Below are 20,670 nucleotides of genomic sequence, written 5' to 3' on the forward strand. Positions count from 1 at the left end.
CTGTCTTAACTGAAAACAATTTACACTGACTGATCTTAAAATATTTCAGTGCTATTGTTTTGTGTCGTACTGCACACCAGTATGCTCCTGTTTTTTTCTGAAACACATTTAAACTAAAAGCATTAATGTCATCATTTAACTAAAGTTCAATCTCTGTCTGTAAAACCAGGCCATGTCTTTTAAACATTAAAGCGAGCATAAGCTTATTTATTGAATTGCATATTTTAAAATAGCCTGATGAATAAAAAGAACTATTGATTGTAAGTTTTTCTTTTTAAATGATTAAGTTTTGAATAGGCTTTATGCCCAGCTGCACTACTTCCTGAACTTCAGCCAGCTCCTTGTTTCCTGTCTGCCATTATTGGACAAACTGATTAATCCAGGTGTGTCTGATTATTGTTGTTGTGACTACTGAGGTCAGGCACACCTGGATTAATCAGTTTGTCCAATAATGGAAGACAGGAAACAAGGAGCTGGCTGAAGTTCAGGAAGTAGTGCAGCTGGGCATAAAGCCTATTGTGGCTACAATAAGAACTTAGAAACATTTTTTAAATATTTGAGTAAACATGATATCATGCACAGTAGCTGATATTTTCATAATGAATTCATTTTAAATTTTGCATTATCTGTAGTTTAAACTTTTATTTACTTTTTTCTATTTCAATTGTCAATTGTATGTGTAAATATCTCACTACTAGAGGACGAACACTCGTACAGGCTTGAATGCTCAATCAATTATGACACAAATCAGAGCTATTTCATCTTTAATTCACTTAAAGAATTATTACAACCCCAAAAATGTATTAATTCATAAATCAAGGCCAAGCATTTTCACACTAATCAGACTGTGACTTTCTGTGTGAGACTGACATCTAGTGGACTTGTTTATTATGACTGACACACAGGAACCAGGAAATTACTGAGTTCAGGGAAACTGAAACTGTTGGGCTGTTGTTTGTTTCGTCTTCTTTCTGTGAGTACATACAGTGAAATGGCAGAAGCCAGTATTTCAGTGGATCAGGATCAGTTCATCTGTTCAATCTGTCTGGATCTACTGAAGGATCCAGTGACCATTCCCTGTGGACACAGTTACTGTATGAGCTGTATTACAGACTACTGGGATCAAGATGATCAGAAGAGAGACTACAGCTGCCCTCAGTGCAGACAGACCTTCACTACAAGACCTGTTTTAAATAAAAACACCATGCTGACTGAAGTGGTGGAGAAACTGAAGAAGACAAAACTACAAGCTGCTCGTCCTGATCACTGTTATGCTGAAGCTGAAGATGTGGAGTGTGACGTCTGTACTGAGAGAAAACACAAAGCTGTCAAGTCCTGTCTGGTGTGTCTGAACTCTTACTGTCAAAATCATCTTGAACAACATGAGAATTTATTCAAAGGGAAAAGACACAACCTGATAGACGCCACTGGACGACTTCAGCAGATGATCTGCCCTCAACATGATAAAGCCCTTGAGATTTACTGTAAAACTGATCAGATCTGTATATGTTATCTGTGTATGGTGGATGAACACAATGAACATAAGACTGTATCAGCTGCAGCAGAGAGGACTGAGAAACAGGTAAGAGATGAAAACACTCAGTGATGTTTAATGTGATCAGATCAGAGTTAAACTGGTAAAAATTCCCTCTAATGTACATTTTATCTGTTTAATTATTATTTCCAAATCCAACAGAAAGAACTGAAGGAGACGCAGAGAAAATACCAGCAGAGAATCCAGGAGAGCCAGAAGAAGCTTCAGGAGCTGAGAGATGCTGTGGAGACTCATAAGGTGAGTTTTGATCAGAAGAACAACTGCTGTCTGCTGTTTCAGATCTGTTTCAGACTCAGTTAGGACTCTCATCCAATCAGTCAGTGAGGAGTTCAGTGCTGGATGACTTTCACTGAAGTCCACTGTGGGTAACAGACTGTGTGATGTACCAGTAAGAGCTGAGTGAATGCTGCTGATTCTAATGCTCCTCTCTCTGTGTGTCCTAACAGCGCTCTGCACAGACAGCAGTGGACGACACTGAGAGGATCTTTACTCAACTGATCCAAACCATTGAGAGAAGACGATCTGAGGTGATACAGCTGATCAGAGATCAGGAAAAGACTGCAGTGAGTGAAGCTGAAGGACTCTTGAAGCGACTGGAGCAGGAGATTGATGATCTGAGGAGGAGAGACGCTGAGCTGGAGCAGCTTTCACACACAGATGATCACATCCATTTCCTCCAGGTAACAGAGATCTGAAAAACACAACAGTGATCTTTAGGAAGTGAAGAGCATGTTTTACTGAGATTATATTTTCTATGAAATGTTTCAGTGTCATCAGTTTATGTTTTTGTTGTTTGTCTTTGTGTTTGTGTAGAGTTTTCAGTCTCTCTCTGTTCCTCCTGGATCTTCAGACTCACTCAGCATCACTGTCAGCTCTCTCATCTCTTTTGATGATGTAGGAAAATCTGTGTCTCATCTGAGAGAGAAACTGGAGGATTTCTGTAGAGAAGAGATAGAAAAGATATTTGATAAAGGTAAATCACTTATTTCTCTCAGACATAAAGCACACATCATGTAAAAATAATGTTATATTTAGTAGAAATAGAGAGAATATCACTCACTGATTCAGAATGTTTTTTCAACATAGTTATTCCTGAACCTGAGACCAGGGAGCAGTTCCTAAAATGTGAGTCTCAACAAACAAACACACTGATGCTGATAAAGACATGAACAGTGATAATCTGCATTTCAGTCTTTTTAAACTCCTCTATAATGATACTCGTGAATCAAACTGAATGTGCAGAATAAACAGAAAATAAATAACTGTGCTCGCCCACAATAAAACATAACTGTGATATCAAATAGCAGTTCATAAGTCTTATGTTTCTGATATGGCATTAAAATTTCATATGCTATTACGTTGTTATATAAACAAAAAATCTGTACACCTAAATGATAAAAAAATATATTTTAAACTGTACATCTAGATCAGAGGGACGTTGACAATGTTCACACATTCACAAACCTTTTACACACACAGGATTATGATGAATATAACAGTAAAACAATCAGATTAGATTCTGTCTATACTGTAAATGATCTCTGTTCACTTCTTTACACATTGAAAGTCTTCAAAAAAAAAAAGCCTTGAAGTTTTATTTTAATTATTGAAATACAATTACAATTACAATTGAAGTACAATTTTACATTTAAATGTTTTTGATTTGTCTTCATCAGATTATCATCACTTCACTGCAGATCCAAACACAGTAAATAAACGTCTCCGTCTGTCTGAGGGGAACAGAGTGATTACTTACACTTACACAGAGCAGCCGTATCCTCATCATCCAGACAGATTTGATGGTTGTTATCCTCAGGTGTTGTGTAGTGAGAGTTTGAGTGGACGCTGTTACTGGGAGGTTGAGTGGAGTGATGATGTGGTTTATATATCAGTGTCATATAAGAGCATCAGCAGGAAGGGAGGGGGTTATGAGTGTTTCTTTGGATTTAATGATCAGTCCTGGAGTTTGCGCTGCTGTGACTCCAGTTGTTCATTCTTTCACAATAACACTGAGACTAAACTCCCTGTAGTGCTCAGATCTTCTAGAATAGGAGTTTATGTGGATCACAGTGCAGGATCTCTGTCCTTCTACAGCGTCTCTGACACAATGACCCTCATCCACAGAGTCAACACCACATTCACTAAACCTCTCTATCCTGGGTTTAGAGTTTATGGATCAGTGAAACTGTGTGATATAACAATAAGATGATACAGAGAGCCTACAATTATATTGTTATATACATTGAATCCCATAGTAAATAGAAATCTTCACACTGCATCATCTAGTAATGATTGTAAAGTATACAGGACTATAAAGTCATCAATGACTATAACAGCACAAACAGCATCTCACTGTGTATATGTTTTTCCATGCAGGATTGTGTTACATTCAGTGACCCCACTGTGTACATTTATTCTGCAAATGTTTATTTTAAATTCACAGGGACTGATATTTTAAATACTAAAAATACTAAATACAACAGCAAGTACTGTATATTAGCTCTAGTACAGTATGAATGTTTTTCTTACAGCACTTTGTTGTATTTTGTTGCTTTATTCAGTTAATTTTTGTATTGATGGTTAAACTGAGTCTCTCATTCAGTCTTGTGTTTATTTTTGGACTCTTGATTTATCAGCAGATTCAGGTGAATGTAACCGCTTGATAAACACAAATGTAGATGTGTCTGTATGATGCTGTCACATAGTGGATGTGTTTATTTTCTTAATGACATCTGATTGTACAACAGTGTTGCCATGTCAGTATATTAAAAACAACTTTTTTGAGGCATTAGAGGATTTGTGTAAAAATGCAGTGATATCAATAAGCTGTTAAGCAAAACATGTCCAGCGGCAGTGGCCTAGTGGTTCATGTAGGTTGTCTACAAACCGGAAGGTTGGTGGTTCAATCCCCGGCTCCATCGGACCAAGTGTCGAGGTGTCCTTGAGCAAGACACCTAACCCCAGCCGCTCCCGACGAGCAAGGCTGACACCGCCGTCGGTGTATGAATGTGTGAGTGAATGGGTGAATGTGAGGCTAATTGTAAAGCGCTTTGGATGGCCAAGTCTGTTAAAGGCGCTATATAAATGCAGTCCATTTACCATCCATTCCATTTTATACACAATTCACATGGTATTTATTTAAAAAAGTCTGGCCACAATATATTTAACTTTTGTATGTCTTTTTGTGTCTTCATAATTTAAACATTAGAGCTGCTGTAAAGGAAAACCACCTGTTGGCCCAAATGTCGGAAAACCAATCGGCATGGCGAAGGGTCCTTGCGCGTTCGGTCTCTTCCGGTGTTCGCTGATGACGTTTTAACGTTACGCAATTTAGGTAATTTTATCTGCCTACTAAAGATAAAATATTGTTATTTGTAATATGAATCAAATAGATAATTGTGTAATTTGGATAAATGTTTGATTATCTTATTTTGATTCATTATTATATTGACTCAATTGGATGTCCTTAGAATCCTTACATCAGCCGCTGCAGGTTCTCGATCACAAACTCGACCATGCAACTAGTTAAGAGTTAAGAGGTTCATCAGATCCTTATAATTAATGGCAGTCGATACGTCAAGATTTATCACTGGTAGGTAGAGTTAACTGTTTCATCAGACCAAATAATTGAGGACAGTCGATGTGCCAATGCTTAATCCTATCGATTGAAGGGTAAGTGGTTCATCAGACCAAATAAATAAAATGAAAAGACAGATGATACGCCTACTTAATCCTTGTCGTAGATTTGCGGTAACAAAGGATACAACAAATTTACTTAGTCAATAATTAAAGGTAAGTCCGAATGAAGTCAAACATCAAAATATATTATAGCCAGGTAAGGAGATCATAATTCAAACGCCAATTAACAATTCAAATCGAATACGAAGCATAAATCAATAAACAGATATAATCATATGAAGGCATTGCATACCTGTCAAAAAGACGATACTCTGTAACAGTGTAGGAGATCTGGCTACAGATTCCTCATGTAAATAAAAATACATGATGCTGTGCCCAAGACACAACGTCATGAGGTTCATTTCTAAATATAGAAAACCCCCCTGAACCCTTTGCAAACTTTCCTTAAATATCCAGAGGAAACAAAGCATTTTAATAATGATAGGAATTTGGGGTGATTGGGTCTTGTGAACTCTGTACGTCATGGGTGATTGGTTCACATGTCTATGTCTCTCAACATTGAGTGAAGTTTGCTTAATTTATTGTTACACTTTATCATTGAATTTTGTTGTTGTATAAGTGAGACCATTGCACCACTTGCACTAAAACATTTCAAATGATATCAAACATAAGAACTTAAACCGTTGTGAATGTGAAACGTAACACTTCTAACACAGTTAACAAGCTGAGATTTAAGATGCTCTGAGCTGAGACAATGATGAGAGGGGAAAAGAGAAACAGATTTGTGTAATCTTGGTGAGTTGTGACTCTGTCTCCACACAGTGGGGTGGTTTGTTTAAAGGTAGATGTGAACTCTTTGAGAAAGATTTCAGATGTTGATTCAACAGGACTTAAATGTTTTAGAAAACGGTTCCCTCTGGATTCAGCCATTTGAACACTGTTTACAGCTACCTTTAGTTAGGATTTGACATCATCCTTACAGTGCTATCAATATAATGATCATGGCTTTGATTGAAGGAAATTCTTGAACTGAAGATAAATAGGGGAGAGTGGGGTGATTTGTGCCATGGGGGAAGTTGTTCCCCCCTTTTTTCTGGAAAACCATAGAAGAAATTGGTCATGTGACCACATAATTTTGATAAGCCATCAATTTTACTTATCCTCAAAAAAAGAGAGACACATGGCATGAGAGGTAAGCACATTTTAGCTCCCAAAACTGTTTTTCTCCTTTCAAAGTAAAATTTCTATGATTAAGGTTTTTTGAAGTGTCTAAACAATTATAGATAGGTTTGAAAATATTTCTGTATATGAGTCTATACAGTTAGCATAATGTTAGCTCTTAACTGCTGGATCATGCTAATTGTTCAGAGGTGATGTGCTCAAGAAACTACACATAGAAATGGTTGTGTTGGAGCCATAAAGTTAAATATGAATTTAATATTGTAAATATAATGTTTTCTATCTCAATGTTCATATTCACTTGTTTTATGGTGTTTTGTGCTCCCCTGTGGTGATTGGGAAAAGTAACACCTGCCATGGCACTTCCTGTAGGTAGCCATATTAGACAGGAAGTGATGTGGCAAGGGCAGGTGGCCCTGCTAAAAAAAACCAGCATCAAACCAGCATGGACCATGGGAATTATGCTGGTCTATGCTGGTTTAGCTGGTGGTCACAGCATACCAGCACCAAAACACAACATATGCTGGTATGACCAGCATGGGATGCTGGTGCTAATGCTGGTTTAGCTGGTGCTAATGCTGGTTTGTTGCTGGTTTAGCTGGTGCTAATGCTGGTGCTGATGCTGGTTTGTTGCTGGTTTAGCTGGTGTTCACTAGCAAACCAGCACCAAAACACAACATATGCTGGTCTTGCTGGTATGCTGGTTTTTTCAGCAGGGGGGAAGGGAGACAGAGGCTGAATCGGAAATCGCATACTTACTGAGTAGGTAATGAAATTCACTGAGTACCTACATAACGAGTGCTAAGACAGTAAGTACGTTTGCTTTAGTATGGACACATCCTCCATGTTGACGTTATCATGTGACCTATAACGTAGTAGACTTGTTAGAGTTCATGCTGAACCACAAGAACCGACAGGAGGACGACATCACAATAACTCAAGAGTGACTCAAAATCAGACTTCTGCATATGATTTCTGGAATTGCTCTTATGGTACTTTGATGTCGAACAAAACTAATAACAGGCATGAAAACGTATGCGTTTGTATGACGGACAGGTGCACTAACACCTGATTGCATCAGTAACTTGACAACTCTACTACGGTCTCTGTCAGTGTTACAGATATTATATTACACATAATTTTTTAGTGGACAAAAATAAGTAGGCTAAAACTGTAATTTAATATGTATTGTCAGATAACAGCTGCGCTTGTATACAAACTAGATAATGCAGGCCATGTGATTATATTCATTTTAGTGAAGCAATGATGTTTTTTTATTTACTTAAAACAACAGGAAACATGAATAAGAAAATGAATGAATGAAACCATCACAAAAAATGAAAACGTATAGAAGTGAATACCATATAAAACAAAACTTTATTCAAATGTATTTTTGTAACAAACCATCACATATTTACTGCCATCTCAACACAGCTGTGACAATTCTGCAGCTTTATTTTCATGAATAAGCTGAGCACTTTGTGGTATATTCTGGGTGTGTGCGTGAAGTCAGGGTGCTGGAACAGGCTGTGTGTGTATCCAAATCTGCAAATCACCCGATTGGCTGGTCTCCGGTCGATATGTCTTTTGCTTTGCTTTCCCGTGGCATCATGGGAAAGCTGGGATAGAAGTCTCCATCTGATGCTTGCTTCCAAATCTGGGCGGACTCAGTAGGGTATCCGGGGATTTTTCGCCTACTGATTTAATAAATACTGAGGATTCGGACATACTACTCTGTGGTGATTTTGACACGGGCACAAATTAATTGAGTGATTTTCACATGGGCAACCATTGGTTAGTATGCCATACACAGGACACTAGAGGTTTCAGCTTAAGTGTGTGTGTGTGTGTCAGATGACCCCTCCCTCCTCAACTTTGGGGCACCAGCTAAAGAATTTCGCTTTAATAATAATAATGATCTATCATTTAACAAATAAGAAAATATGTAAATTAGAGGAAGTTAGTCATCTAATTTATCTGAAGGATTTTGTGAGATTCTGACCAGCTTGTAGAACCCTTTAACTGTATTATCAACACAAGAAAGACAGTGGAAATAAAATAGAATTTATGAACAAAAGATAAACAAGAATGAATAAAAACACTACTAAATGATACTAGAATACTGAAGAATAGAAAAAGATAAAAACTAAAAAAATAGAAAATTGAAGTGACTGAGTTGAATTTATGGCAGAATGTTTTCTGTGTCTGGTAAGATGACAACCTTATTTTAATTAAAGAATTATCTGATAAACATTAAAGAAATCAGTTATGCAAAATTGAAAATCATATATGGTAACAGTTACTGATAGAATACACCAATGCCATGGTTTCAGGAAAGATTTGGTTGTGTTATATTTACGTTCTGTGCGGTCCAATGAGCTGTCCGTTGGCGGCCCGTCGGCCATGTGTCAGGCTTTCTGTGCTGCAATGGGGAAAGAGTCAGGTTCAGTTCAACAGCCTTGAACACAAAGTGCTGTGAAAAATTCTGATCTCTTGGAAGCACCGAAAGGATTCTAGCGATCTGGAACACGCAGACGCGATCCTGTAGTCGGTGCAGAAGGTCCTTAACAAATCTGAAAACACGCAGATGAAAGGCCTCTTGAAGTAAAGTTTGCTCTTCTGTGCTTCACCTTGTTGCAGACGTAAGTTATTGCCTTTCTGGACGTGAGGTTTGAAACGTGGTGTGATCCGCTCAGTCTCTGGGAGCACGGGCCTGAGACTCAGAACTTGTGGTCGATCTGGATCTGGTTCAGTCTCTGTTGTCAAACTCAGAACGAGGAGCTGTAAAATCTCAAAGAGAGATTCAAAAACTTGGTTGGTTTTTTGATGATTTGTTATTGTCTCTCTCAGCGGGAGAAAATAAGTTGGGTGCTCTGTTTCAGTCTCTTAGCACAGGGCCTGAGACTCAGAGCTGTGAGGTGTTGGTTTCTACTCTGTTAATGTCTCTCTTTTCAGGAGGACTCAGAGCAAGGAATGTCAGGAAAAAAACTTACTTTTATAACTTTAGATAAGGAGGAGTTTGCATTTCGGTGCTTTCCTGATGCAGAACCGTGATTGGCTGTTGAAATCAGAAGAAGTCCACAGAAGGTGGTCCACCTCTCTTTACTGTAAGGAGCTAATTTGCATTGCATAAAGTACAGAGTTTAACTTTGTCTTTAGAATTTCAATTTTGCATTTTCCACTTACCAAACCCTTTCTGAAATATCATTGGCATTGTCCTGAGTGTAACATGCATCAAACATGCATTTATATATTCATTCATTCATTTGTTAATAACTGTGATAATTTGAACAGTTTCATAACAAAGAGATTTAATTCAGAATGCTAGTGTCTTTAAAGGGACACCATGAAACTTTTTGGCCACTAGGGGGTGCTAGACACATATTTTTCACTTCTAGCGCCCCTAGAGCCCCCAAGCGCCGCAGCACTGTCGCAAAGGAAAGGAACTGGCCAACCTTAAAACTAAACTAAAAACTAAACATTTAAAATGCTAAACGATCAGCATTTTGAGACAACAGGGAGAAACGCAGTCATGTTACAACTTTCTCTGAGGAACTCGTCGTGGCAGAAGCCACTTCGCAATCTGAAGGTTGCAGCCTCCGGATGTCGTATTTCTAAGCTGTATACGTCATCAAGACTCTCTTATTTCACAATATTAACAATTACAAAGTTGACTATTATACATAGTTAATCGTAAATTGTTGCAGTATGCTTATGACTTGCGAATGTAATGCTCAGTTTACCTGCCTTTTTCCAAACAAATATTGTTGCATCCTCTCTCTCTCCCCCTCGCCACCAGGATTTTCCGCAATGGCGCTCGTTATTCCTCTTTTTTGTGTGAAAATCGCTCCAAATCCAAGTAAACCCATGCGTTTAGGTCTGCCGCTTTGTAATACGTCACGCGAGTGACAGCGGAACGCAGCAAATGAGGAAGAGAGAAGAGAGAAACGCTCGGATCTGATTGGTGAATGAGTAGGGTTTGGTTTTACACTGTGAGCAAGTTTGACTGCTGTAGCATCTTGGATGTAAATACCATAGACACAGTAAAAGAAAGGTAAATACGTGAACACAGCATCTGAATACAGGGAACTATATGCAATATAATCGCCGTAATTTATAAAGAACATCGCATTTATGTATGAATCAACAGTTTATATAAAAAATTGCCTTAAAGGGGAATCGAACCCGGGTCGCCCGTGTCATAGGTCCGTGACACTAAAGACTGTGCCACAGAGTCACATAATAGAAACTGCTCTCTACACTCCTTAAGTAGCCTCCAGCAAAATTCACGTTAAAAACAAATTGTGTGGAGGAAGTGACGTATGCCGTAAAGCAGTCGAATTTTGTAGTTTTTTTTTGTGCTCTGGTTACTACCAGAAACCCTAAGTTTTAAAATACGAGTAAAAGTGATACAGACCCCGTCAGGCTATGGTAGACATGTCATTCAACCTATTTAAAGTCGATGTACTATCACAAGGGTCTTGAAAATTTATTATGAAGGTTGAAAAATTACATGGTGTCACTTTAAACGAGTCAAGTCAATAGGTGAGAGTTTTAGTACATTTTGTTGGTGGAAGGATTGTAAAGATTTGTTCTTTGGTAAGCCAATACTTTTAAAAAATGCTTTTCCTTAAGGAATGTTTACGATCATCCTGCCTTCATGAGAAGGCGAAGGGTGATTTGAAAGGATAATAAACAGAGATGGTGTGAGCCAATCGAAACGTCCTCTTCTTCTCTGCTTTGGCACGGAGGTCGGCCATAAAAGATGTTGGTCAGTTGTCTTATCTGATCGAACTGGACACCTGTTTATGTTAACCCACCATTTATGCTTTGTTGTACGCTGTTCACTACAACTCTGTTCACATACTGTTTCCCATACATTTTAGGTAAGTAGGCGGTTTCAGACGATACTTATGTACACGTGCCTCTGAATCTCGCAAGAAATAGTCCAAAATCCCGGCAATTCTTGCCTGCCCTTTTACGTATACTAAGATTTCGGACATACTATTAATTCGCCTACTGCTTTTTCCCTACTATATAGTAAGGCAGTACGCGGTTTTGGATTCAGCCAGTTTCTTTACCTACATACACAATATGGAGTTGGATGTATCTTTTCACTTGGAATTGAACTTTTTTTTTAAATAAATCATCCTAATTTTAGCTATGGAGTAGTTATTTTCCCACCAGAAATAGCTAAACTCAAGAGGAAGCCATTACAGGTTGATACTGTATTTTTCACGGGGAACGTGTAAATCTAATATTAGTTTTAATTCTGTGAATTCAGAGTGAACATCACACTTCTGTTATGCCTTAAACCATTTGTAAAATATATTATTGTTCCGTATACTGTGTAAAAATTGTATTAGCCTAATGTAAATTAATGTACATTTTATTAGATGTTTTTAAAAACATGTTCATGTTTTATTTCAGATATCATTAAGTATTTTATGTGATTTATAGTTGTATTTAATATAATTCAATTCATGGTTTATCACATTCTTAAGTATTAAGAACAATAAACAATGTAGAGAAAATGGTTTGTTGATTGATTATATACGCACAGGCATCAGAATGTATCAAATCAAATCAAGTTTAGTTGACCACTGTGCTGTACAATGTCATACTGAAACAGAGGTAAAATATGTGATATGTACATATGCATATACACACAGACACATGTACACATTCACAAATATATATATATATATAAATATTATAAAATATAATAAAGACCGCAATGCAAAAAAAAGTTAAAAAAGTTAATCAAAAACACAAATAAATGGTCTAAAAAATCTAGGAACAGTTATATGCCTGAGAAAAAGATATGTTTTTAGCTTAGATTTAAATTCAGCTTCTAATGAAACTAGTCTGAGGGAAACTCGGGGCCATCAGTAATCGTTGTTCGGAGGATCTTAGAGATCTAATAGATATATTTATGCTCACGAGTTCACAGAGATAAATAGGAGCTGAACCAGTCAGAGCTTTAAAAACAAAAAGTAATATTTTAAAATCAATTCTATAACAGACCGGCAGCCAATGCAAGGTGTGCAGTACAGGGGTGATATGATCAAACTTCTGAGTACCAGTCAAAAGTCTGGCAGCTGCATTTTGGACCATCTGAAGTCGATTTATATTAGATTGACTTATTCCAATATAAAGAGAATTACAATAATCCAGCCGAGATGACACATATGCATGCAAGCTCTTGGGTTTAGCTAACAATCTCAGTTAAAAAAAACTAGATTTAACTACAGAGTTTATCTGTTTGTCAAATTTGAGTGAGGAATCGAGAACGACACCCACATTTTTTGTAGAGGGTCTTTCATAGCAGAGCAATTCTCTCAAATCATAATCAAAGGTGCCTGAATGCTCAAAAACCTCTGTTTTGCTTTCATTGTGGTGCAGAAAATCTGAAGAAAACCAAGACTTAATATCAGCCAGACATGCAACTAATGATCTTTAAGCTGTTTTGTCATTATGCTTCAAGGGCAAATAAATTTGGGTGTCACCAGCATAAAAATGAAATGACAGCTTATGTTTGGTAAAAATAGACCCCAAAGGAAGCATATATAATGAAAACAAAACAGGAGCCAAAATGGAGCCTTGAGGAACTCCAAACATCAAGGCACAGCTGGATAAAGAAAAACCATCAAGATAAACAGAAAAAGTCCTATCTTCAAGGTATGATTTAAACCACAGCACGACCTTTGATGCCCACATATTGTTCTAGGCGTGAAATAAGGATTTTGTGGTCGACGGTATCGAAAGCAGCACTTAAATCTAAAAGTAGAAATATTATTGAGTCCCCACTGAGTCTACAGATAACAAAATATCGTTTAAAACTTTTTAAAGTGCGAAACTCAGTACTGTGGTGCTTCCTGAATCCCGTTTGAAATTTTCCAAAAATATTATTTGACTCTAAAAAGCTCTGCAATTGTAATAAAACAACCTTTTCTAAGGCTTTAGAAATGAAAGCTAAATTTGAGATAGTTCTATAACTTTATAAGATGACCGGGTCAAGATTTGTTTTTTTAAGCAGTGGTTTAAAAATTGCATGTTTAAAATGTTTTGGAATGGTTGCTGTAAGAAGAGACTTATTTATTATAGCTAAAATACTTGGTCCGACAACGTCATAGACCTGAAGAATAAACCGTGTTGGAACAATATCAAGTGGGCATGTAGTGGGTTTCAACTGCTTAAATATATCTTGAAAAGAGCATAAAGATTCTTTAAAAATTGGAATACGGAGATGCGGGACAGATAGGTCATAATTTGAAGACACTATGTGCTGTCTTATGTCAACTATTTTATCTGTAAAAAACATAAGAAAATCATCACATACTGCAGCTGAGGCATTTAAGCAAACAGCATTATTTTGATTAATAACAAAATTTAATGGAATGAAATGTAATTAAACAATGTAAGATGTTAATCTACATTTGAAGTATCTAGGAAGGAGTCAAGGTTATACATCAAACAGGCCTCCTTAAAATAAACAGCAAAATCATCACTGAAGGATTAAAATGCAGAGTTTGCTGTGAACTTCTAAGATTTCATATTTTTACCATTTGGAAGAGAGCAAGTGAACATAATGGGTATATGATCTTAAAAACTCAATTAAAGAATTTCAAGTTTGGAAACTTTATTAATTTTAAAAAACAAGGTCTAAGGTATGGCCTTGTTTGCAAGTGGGACCATTTACCACTTGAAATAAAGTCCAAAGAGTCAACCAGACTAAGAAAATCTTTAGCCAGGGGTAGAGGTTAGGAGAACCTTCTGGGAATGTTCCCTGCTGGTTAGCCAGGAAAGTTTTCTTAACGTAAATAGAACGTTCCCTTTAAGTTCCGGGAACCTACAAGAAATGTTTCCGGAACCTGAAGGGAGAACGTTCTATTTACGTTAAGAAAACTTTCCTGAAAAACCAACACGGAATGTTCTGGGCTGGGAACCGGATATTGTTAGTTGGAGACAGGCTATGCCATTTGGCAAGGGGCCGCTGACTGATCCCCCTATATTTTTGAAAATCCTAGACATATTTGGACCTACCAAACAGGTTGAGCACTTATATACTGTGTTGAGCATAGAGGCTGCAGTTTGACCAGCGGGAATCGGCCCCACATCTATAAAAAAGAAATTAGCCCAATTTTTTTTTTTTTATTTAAAAGGGACAATACATATTAAGAAAACATAATAGCTTTTCAGCCATATGAATATGCCAGAATTAGCCCCCAGGCTATTTTACATTTGTAGTCCTTATTTTTTAGTATATATAAATTTATTTTTGACTACCCAATGTGATCACATCTCAATCCAGTAGATGGCGGTAATGCTCAAAGATTGTAAGCTGCCAATAAAATTCACTGAAGAAGAAGAAGAAGGAGTTCAGGGAAACTGAAACTGTTGGGCTGTTGTGTGTGTCGTCTTTCTTTCTGTGAGTACATACAGTGAAATGGCAGAAGCCAGTATTTCTGTGGTTCAGGATCAGTTCAGCTGTTCAATCTGTCTGGATCTACTGAAGGATCCAGTGGCCATTCCCTGTGGACACAGTTACTGTATGAGCTGTATTACAGACTGCTGGGATCAAGATGATCAGAAGAGAAACTACAGCTGCCCTCAGTGCAGACAGACCTTCACTACAAGACCTGATTTAAATAAAAATGTGGTGATTACCGAGATGGTGGAGATACTGAAGAAGACAAAACTACAAGCTGCTCGTCCTGATCACTGTTATGCTGAAGCTGGAGATGTGAAGTGTGACGTCTGTACTGAGAGAAAACACAAAGCCGTCAAGTCCTGTCTGGTGTGTCTGAACTCTTACTGTCAAAATCATTTTAAACTTCATGAAGAACTTCACTCAGGAAAGAGACACAAAGTGATAGACGCCTCTGGACGACTTCAGCAGATGATCTGCCCTCAACATGAGAAACTTTTAGAGATTTACTGTAAAACTGATCAGCTCTGTATATGTTATCTGTGTATGGTGGATGAACACAATGAACATAAGACTGTATCAGCTGCAGCAGAGAGGACTGAGAAACAAGTAAGAGATGAAAACACTGAGATCAGGGGCCGTATTCACAAAGAATTTTAAGGCTAAAAGTAGCTCCTAACTGGCGAATTTAGGAGCAACTCCTAAAAATACTGGGCGTGTCACTCCTAAATTTAGGACTCTTAATTTTTTTCACTAAGAGTAATTCACAAAGCATTTTAGCCCTAAAAGTAGCACCTACGTCTGAGACAGCTTAAAAGAAGTCGAGAGGACTCCTAACTCACTAAGACCTATTCACAAAGGATCTTAAAATGTCTTGGGTGCTGATCCTCCTTAACATGGACAGTTTCACCAACTCAAAAGCATTGCACATACTTAAAAGCACACTTTAATGTAAGCATATTGTTTATAACATTTGTTTCATAATTCATTACATTCATGGCAAGCAGGAAGTTTTTTAAAATTACATGAAACAATAATGATATTAAATATTTAATATTATAGGCATACCTGTTGCCATGCTAGTCTGTTTAAAGGCTGCAATCTCAACCCTCTACTGCGATTGTAATGCATATACCACCGCCTCTCGCAGTCGTCCGGGGTCCGCGACACAAGCGGGAATGCTGCATTGATCTGCAACAAATGCGAGGGTTGATCCGAAATGAGCGGATGCCTGAGGTCACCCGCGGATTTTTTGCGGTCCGACTTGCGGGCGGGTTAGTTGAAAACGTTGGTCGGGTGCCGGTTGTTTTGTACATTGACCCGCGCATCATTGTCTCGCATGTCTCACGCTTAGTTTTGCTTGATATCTCAGTGCCGAATTTCCCTTACGTTTCTTTTTTCCAGCACCAACTGGGACAGCAGCAGTAACTGATCCTGCATCCAGTTGGGCTTTCTTTTCCGTTTTGGCGAGTTCATAATCCACCGTCATTTATTTATTACATTAGGATTCTTCAATATGGGCAACATTTCCTTGCTTTAAGTAGTCTATTTAGGCTAATAGGATGTACATTAATCAAGCAAGTGTTAATGCAATGTCGTTTTATTATTAGGCAATTGGCGGTTTTCATTTGGGTATTAGGCTACCTTGATTTAATTTCATTCACGACTTTTCTTTTATATATGCATTTCGATGGGATTACTATTATTATTATTTGGTATAGGACACAGACATATTTCGATATTGTAATTCCATGATTTGGTGCGTCTGTGTTATGTTCCGCATGACAGCCCTGTCATCTAACAGCCAATCACCGTGGTCATTGCGAGGCAGCTCGTGCATGATAATTGACGTCATCAGTAGCAACGAAGACTCACTCTTAGTTTAGGAGTCATCATTTTTCCTTACTAAAAGTAGGTCTGAAAGGCGTTTTGAATAACTTTTAAGAGAAAACTCCTAGCTAAAATCTTTTAGTGCAATTTAGGAGTACTCTTAGTGGTAAGATAAAATGCTTTGTGAATACGGCCCCAGATCTGAATTGAACTAGAAAAATCACTCCAATGTACATTTTATCTGTTTAATTATTATTTCCAAATCCAACAGAAAGAACTGAAGGAGACGAAGACAAAATACCAGCAGAGAATCCAGGAGAGCCAGAAGAAGCTTCAGGAGCTGAGAGATGCTGTGGAGACTCATAAGGTGAGTTTTGATCAGAAGAACAACTGCTGTCTGCTGTTTCAGATCTGTTTCAGACTCAGTTAGGACTCTCATCCAATCAGTCAGTGAGGAGTTCAGTGCTGGATGACTTTCACTGAAGTTCACTGTGGGTAACAGACTGTGTGATGTACCAGTAAGAGCTGAGTGAATGCTGCTGATTCTAATGCTCCTCTCTCTGTGTGTCCTAACAGAGCTCTGCACAGACAGCAGTGGACGACACTGAGAGGATCTTTACTCAACTGATCCAAACCATTGAGAGAAGACGATCTGAGGTGACACAGCTGATCAGAGATCAGGAAAAGACTGCAGTGAGTCAAGCTGAAGGACTCTTGAAGCGACTGGAGCAGGAGATTGATGATCTGAGGAGGAGAGACGCTGAGCTGGAGCAGCTTTCACACACAGATGATCACATCCATTTCCTTCAGGTAACAGAGATCTGAAAAACACAACAGTGATCTTTAGGAAGTGAAGAGCATGTTTTACTGAGATTATATTTTCTATGAAATGTTTCAGTTTCATGAGTTTATGTTTGTGTTGTTTGTCTTTGTGTTTGTGTAGAGTTTTCAGTCTCTCTCTGTTCCTCCTGGATCTTCAGACTCACTCAGCATCACTGTCAGCTCTCTCATCTCTTTTGATGATGAAGGAAAATCTGTGTCTCATCTGAGAGAGAAACTGAAGGATTTCTGTAGAGAAGAGATAGAGAAGATATATAATAAAGGTAAAGCACTTATTTCTATCAGACAAAGCACACATCATGTAAAAATAATATTATATTTTGTAGAAATTGAGAGAATATCACTCACTGATTCTGAATGAATATTTTATCAACATAGTTACTCCTGAACCTGAGACCAGGGAGCAGTTCCTAAAATGTGAGTCTCAAAAAACAACAAATAAACAGACTGATGCTGATAAAGACATGAACAGTGATAATCTGCGTTTCAGTCATTTTAAACTCCTCTACAGATACTCATGAATCTGAATGTGCAGAATAAACAGAAAATAAACAACTGCGTTGGCCCACAATGAAACATAACTGTGAGATCAAATAGCAGTTCATAAATCAAATTTCATAAGCCATTAAGTTTTTCTATAAACAAAGATTCTTAACACTTATTGAATTATAACAAAATATATTTTAAAGTGTACACTTACCGAACAGAGGTACTTTCACAAACCTTTTACACCCACACAGGATTACGATGAATATAACAGTAAAACAATCAGATTCTGTCCTATAAATGATCTCTGTTCCCTTTTTAACACATTAACAGTGTTCTAAAAACTAAAATAAATAAGACTTGAAGTTTTATTTGAATTTTCGAAATGCATAATTTTACATTTAAATGATGTTTTTGATTTGTCTCCATCAGATTATCATCACTTCACTGCAGATCCAAACACAGCACATAAACATCTCTGTCTGTCTGAGGGGAACAGAGTGATAACTTACACTGGCAGAGTCCAGCCGTATCCTCATCATCCAGACAGATTTGATGATCGACCTCAGGTGTTGTGTAGTGAGAGTGTGAGTGGACGCTGTTACTGGGAGGTTGAGTGGAGTGATGATGTGTTTATATCAGTGTCATATAAGAGCATCAACAGGAAGGAATGGGGTTTTGAGTGTTTGTTTGGTTTTAATGATCAGTCCTGGAGTTTGTTCTGCTGTGACTCCAGTTGTTCATTCAGGCACAATAACATTGAGACTAAACTCCCTGTAGTGTCCAGATCTTCTAGAATAGGAGTTTATGTGGATCACAGTTCAGGATCTCTGTCCTTCTACAGCGTCTCTGACACAATGACCCTCATCCACAGAGTCAACATCACATTCACTAAACCTCTCTATCCTGGGTTTAATGTTTGTGGATCAGTGAAACTGTGTGATATAACAATATAGATGATACAGAGAGTATAAATAATTTTGATATTAGAAGTCTGCACATGATGAATCAACAACAAAGAAATAATAAGTCTTTTAATTTTCTAATCAGCAATTTAGACACACATTTAATTTTAACATTTAGTTTGACATTAGTTTAATTTAAAATATATAATGCAACATTGAGTTTATACTAAACATTTCTAACAATATGTTTAAAAACCATCACTGAGGTGTATTCATGTCTGAATTGCACATCACTTACATAAAATATCCAACTACAATAAAACCTTTAAGACATTTGCATTGTTATTTTCAGGTATTACTGTATTACAGTAACGTGAACCACAATAATGACAGTACAGTTACTATTTTAAAGATGGGTGCAGAAATCATAAAATACCCAAATCCATTCTTACCAGTAGCACATAGAGCACACTGTCAGATAAAATAGTCACTAGCTGGGGCACTACACATAATTAAGTACACCTTTGTAGGATTTTGTGGTGTTTAGTTTTTTTTTTTTTAAGTTGAAACAACTTGCAGTTTCTGATTTTGTTCATTCAACTAAAAAAGTTTTACTCTCTACTACACAAAGGTTTTCATTCACTAAAGAAATGTTTCATTTTCATCTAAATAAAAATCTTTAGGGTAATGGTTCACATCTATATTTTATACTTGAGCCAATGAAAAATATACAACTTGCCCTAAACAATATTTTCTACATCTATGATAACCTGGCAAAAAGTGTGGTTGGGTTGAAGATGTGATGAAGTTAACTGTCTCTACACAGTGTCTTGAATTCAGTACCTGGGGGTCACCTGAGGTTCTGTCAATAACCACTAGACCCCAAAGGAACCATTTTACTCTCATCAGGCAACAAAATGTTTTTTTTTTTTATTATTTGTTGATGTGATTCTGCTGATGCCTTTTTTCAACAATGGTGCTTTACTGTATGGGGACTTCTTGCAAACAGTTTAGCTTTAATCAGATGTCTTCTGACTGTCACAGTACTTACAGATCATCTTAGATCATCTTTGATCTTTCTAGAGGTGATGAAAAGCTGAATCTTTGCATTCCTGACTATTCTTCAATCTGTTTTAAGAGAAGTTGCTTGTTTTCATCCATGTGCTTTGGGTTTGTGTTGCTGTTTTAAAGCATTTGAGATCATTTAGGCTTAGCATCCTAAACTTTGCTGTATTTTACGTTTTCCCCTCTCAAATCAACTTTTTAATCAAATTGCATTGTTTCTCTGAGCAATGATGGAACGTAGTAAAGTGAATTTACTTAGTAATTCAGCAGCAGAAGATCTAAGACTTTAAATGTTGAAGGAGTAAAAGTTAACAGGTTAAATAAATGCTGGACAAAAGAACTCAATATCATTCCAAACACTAATGAAATCATCGGCAGCTATTTTCACAATGAATCTGGAAAAAATCACAATTGAAGGCCTCAAAACAGGCACGTAACTAACTGTTTAAATTTTAGTTCTGCCTTAATGCCACATAATATGTCAACTTATTGCCTAATAATTTTGTAATGTTTTTAATGAACATAAAAACAAGCTGGATGTATTTTTATGAAAATGATTAAGGCAGTTGATGGTAAGTTTTGTGTAAATATGAAAAAGTAGAAATAAAAATGTTGTGTAAATTTGTAGAAGGACTGATGATTAATAACCAAATTCATAGAAATGTAATATAATGTAGTAAAGTGTTTCCCCTTTTTAAGATCTGCAGGTATCCCATCTTGTAGTGACACCATAAACAAAA

The 20,670-nt window shown here is 37.2% G+C and overlaps 2 protein-coding genes across 2 annotated transcripts; both read left to right on the forward strand.

The window, feature by feature from the left end:
- The first annotated feature begins 502 nt into the window (after positions 1-502).
- On the forward strand, positions 503-6,395 carry LOC135744053 (tripartite motif-containing protein 16-like). The gene is made up of 6 exons (XM_065262008.2): positions 503-1,582; positions 1,697-1,792; positions 2,002-2,235; positions 2,369-2,528; positions 2,642-2,680; positions 3,232-6,395. The coding sequence occupies exons 1-6, from the start codon at positions 992-994 to the stop codon at positions 3,762-3,764; spliced, it is 1,653 nt and encodes a 550-aa protein (XP_065118080.1). The 5' UTR covers positions 503-991; the 3' UTR covers positions 3,765-6,395.
- Positions 6,396-14,565: 8,170 nt separating this feature from the next.
- LOC135744048 (E3 ubiquitin-protein ligase TRIM65-like) lies at positions 14,566-20,550 on the forward strand. Its single transcript, XM_065262002.2, has 6 exons — positions 14,566-15,413; positions 16,906-17,001; positions 17,211-17,444; positions 17,578-17,737; positions 17,853-17,891; positions 18,393-20,550. Exons 1-6 carry the CDS (start codon positions 14,823-14,825, stop codon positions 18,914-18,916), a joined length of 1,644 nt encoding a protein of 547 aa, XP_065118074.1. The 5' UTR covers positions 14,566-14,822; the 3' UTR covers positions 18,917-20,550.
- The last annotated feature ends 120 nt before the right edge of the window (positions 20,551-20,670 follow it).

Source organism: Paramisgurnus dabryanus, chromosome 6 (genome assembly GCF_030506205.2).
Source record: "Paramisgurnus dabryanus chromosome 6, PD_genome_1.1, whole genome shotgun sequence".
NCBI classification, from domain to species: Eukaryota; Metazoa; Chordata; class Actinopteri; order Cypriniformes; family Cobitidae; genus Paramisgurnus; species Paramisgurnus dabryanus.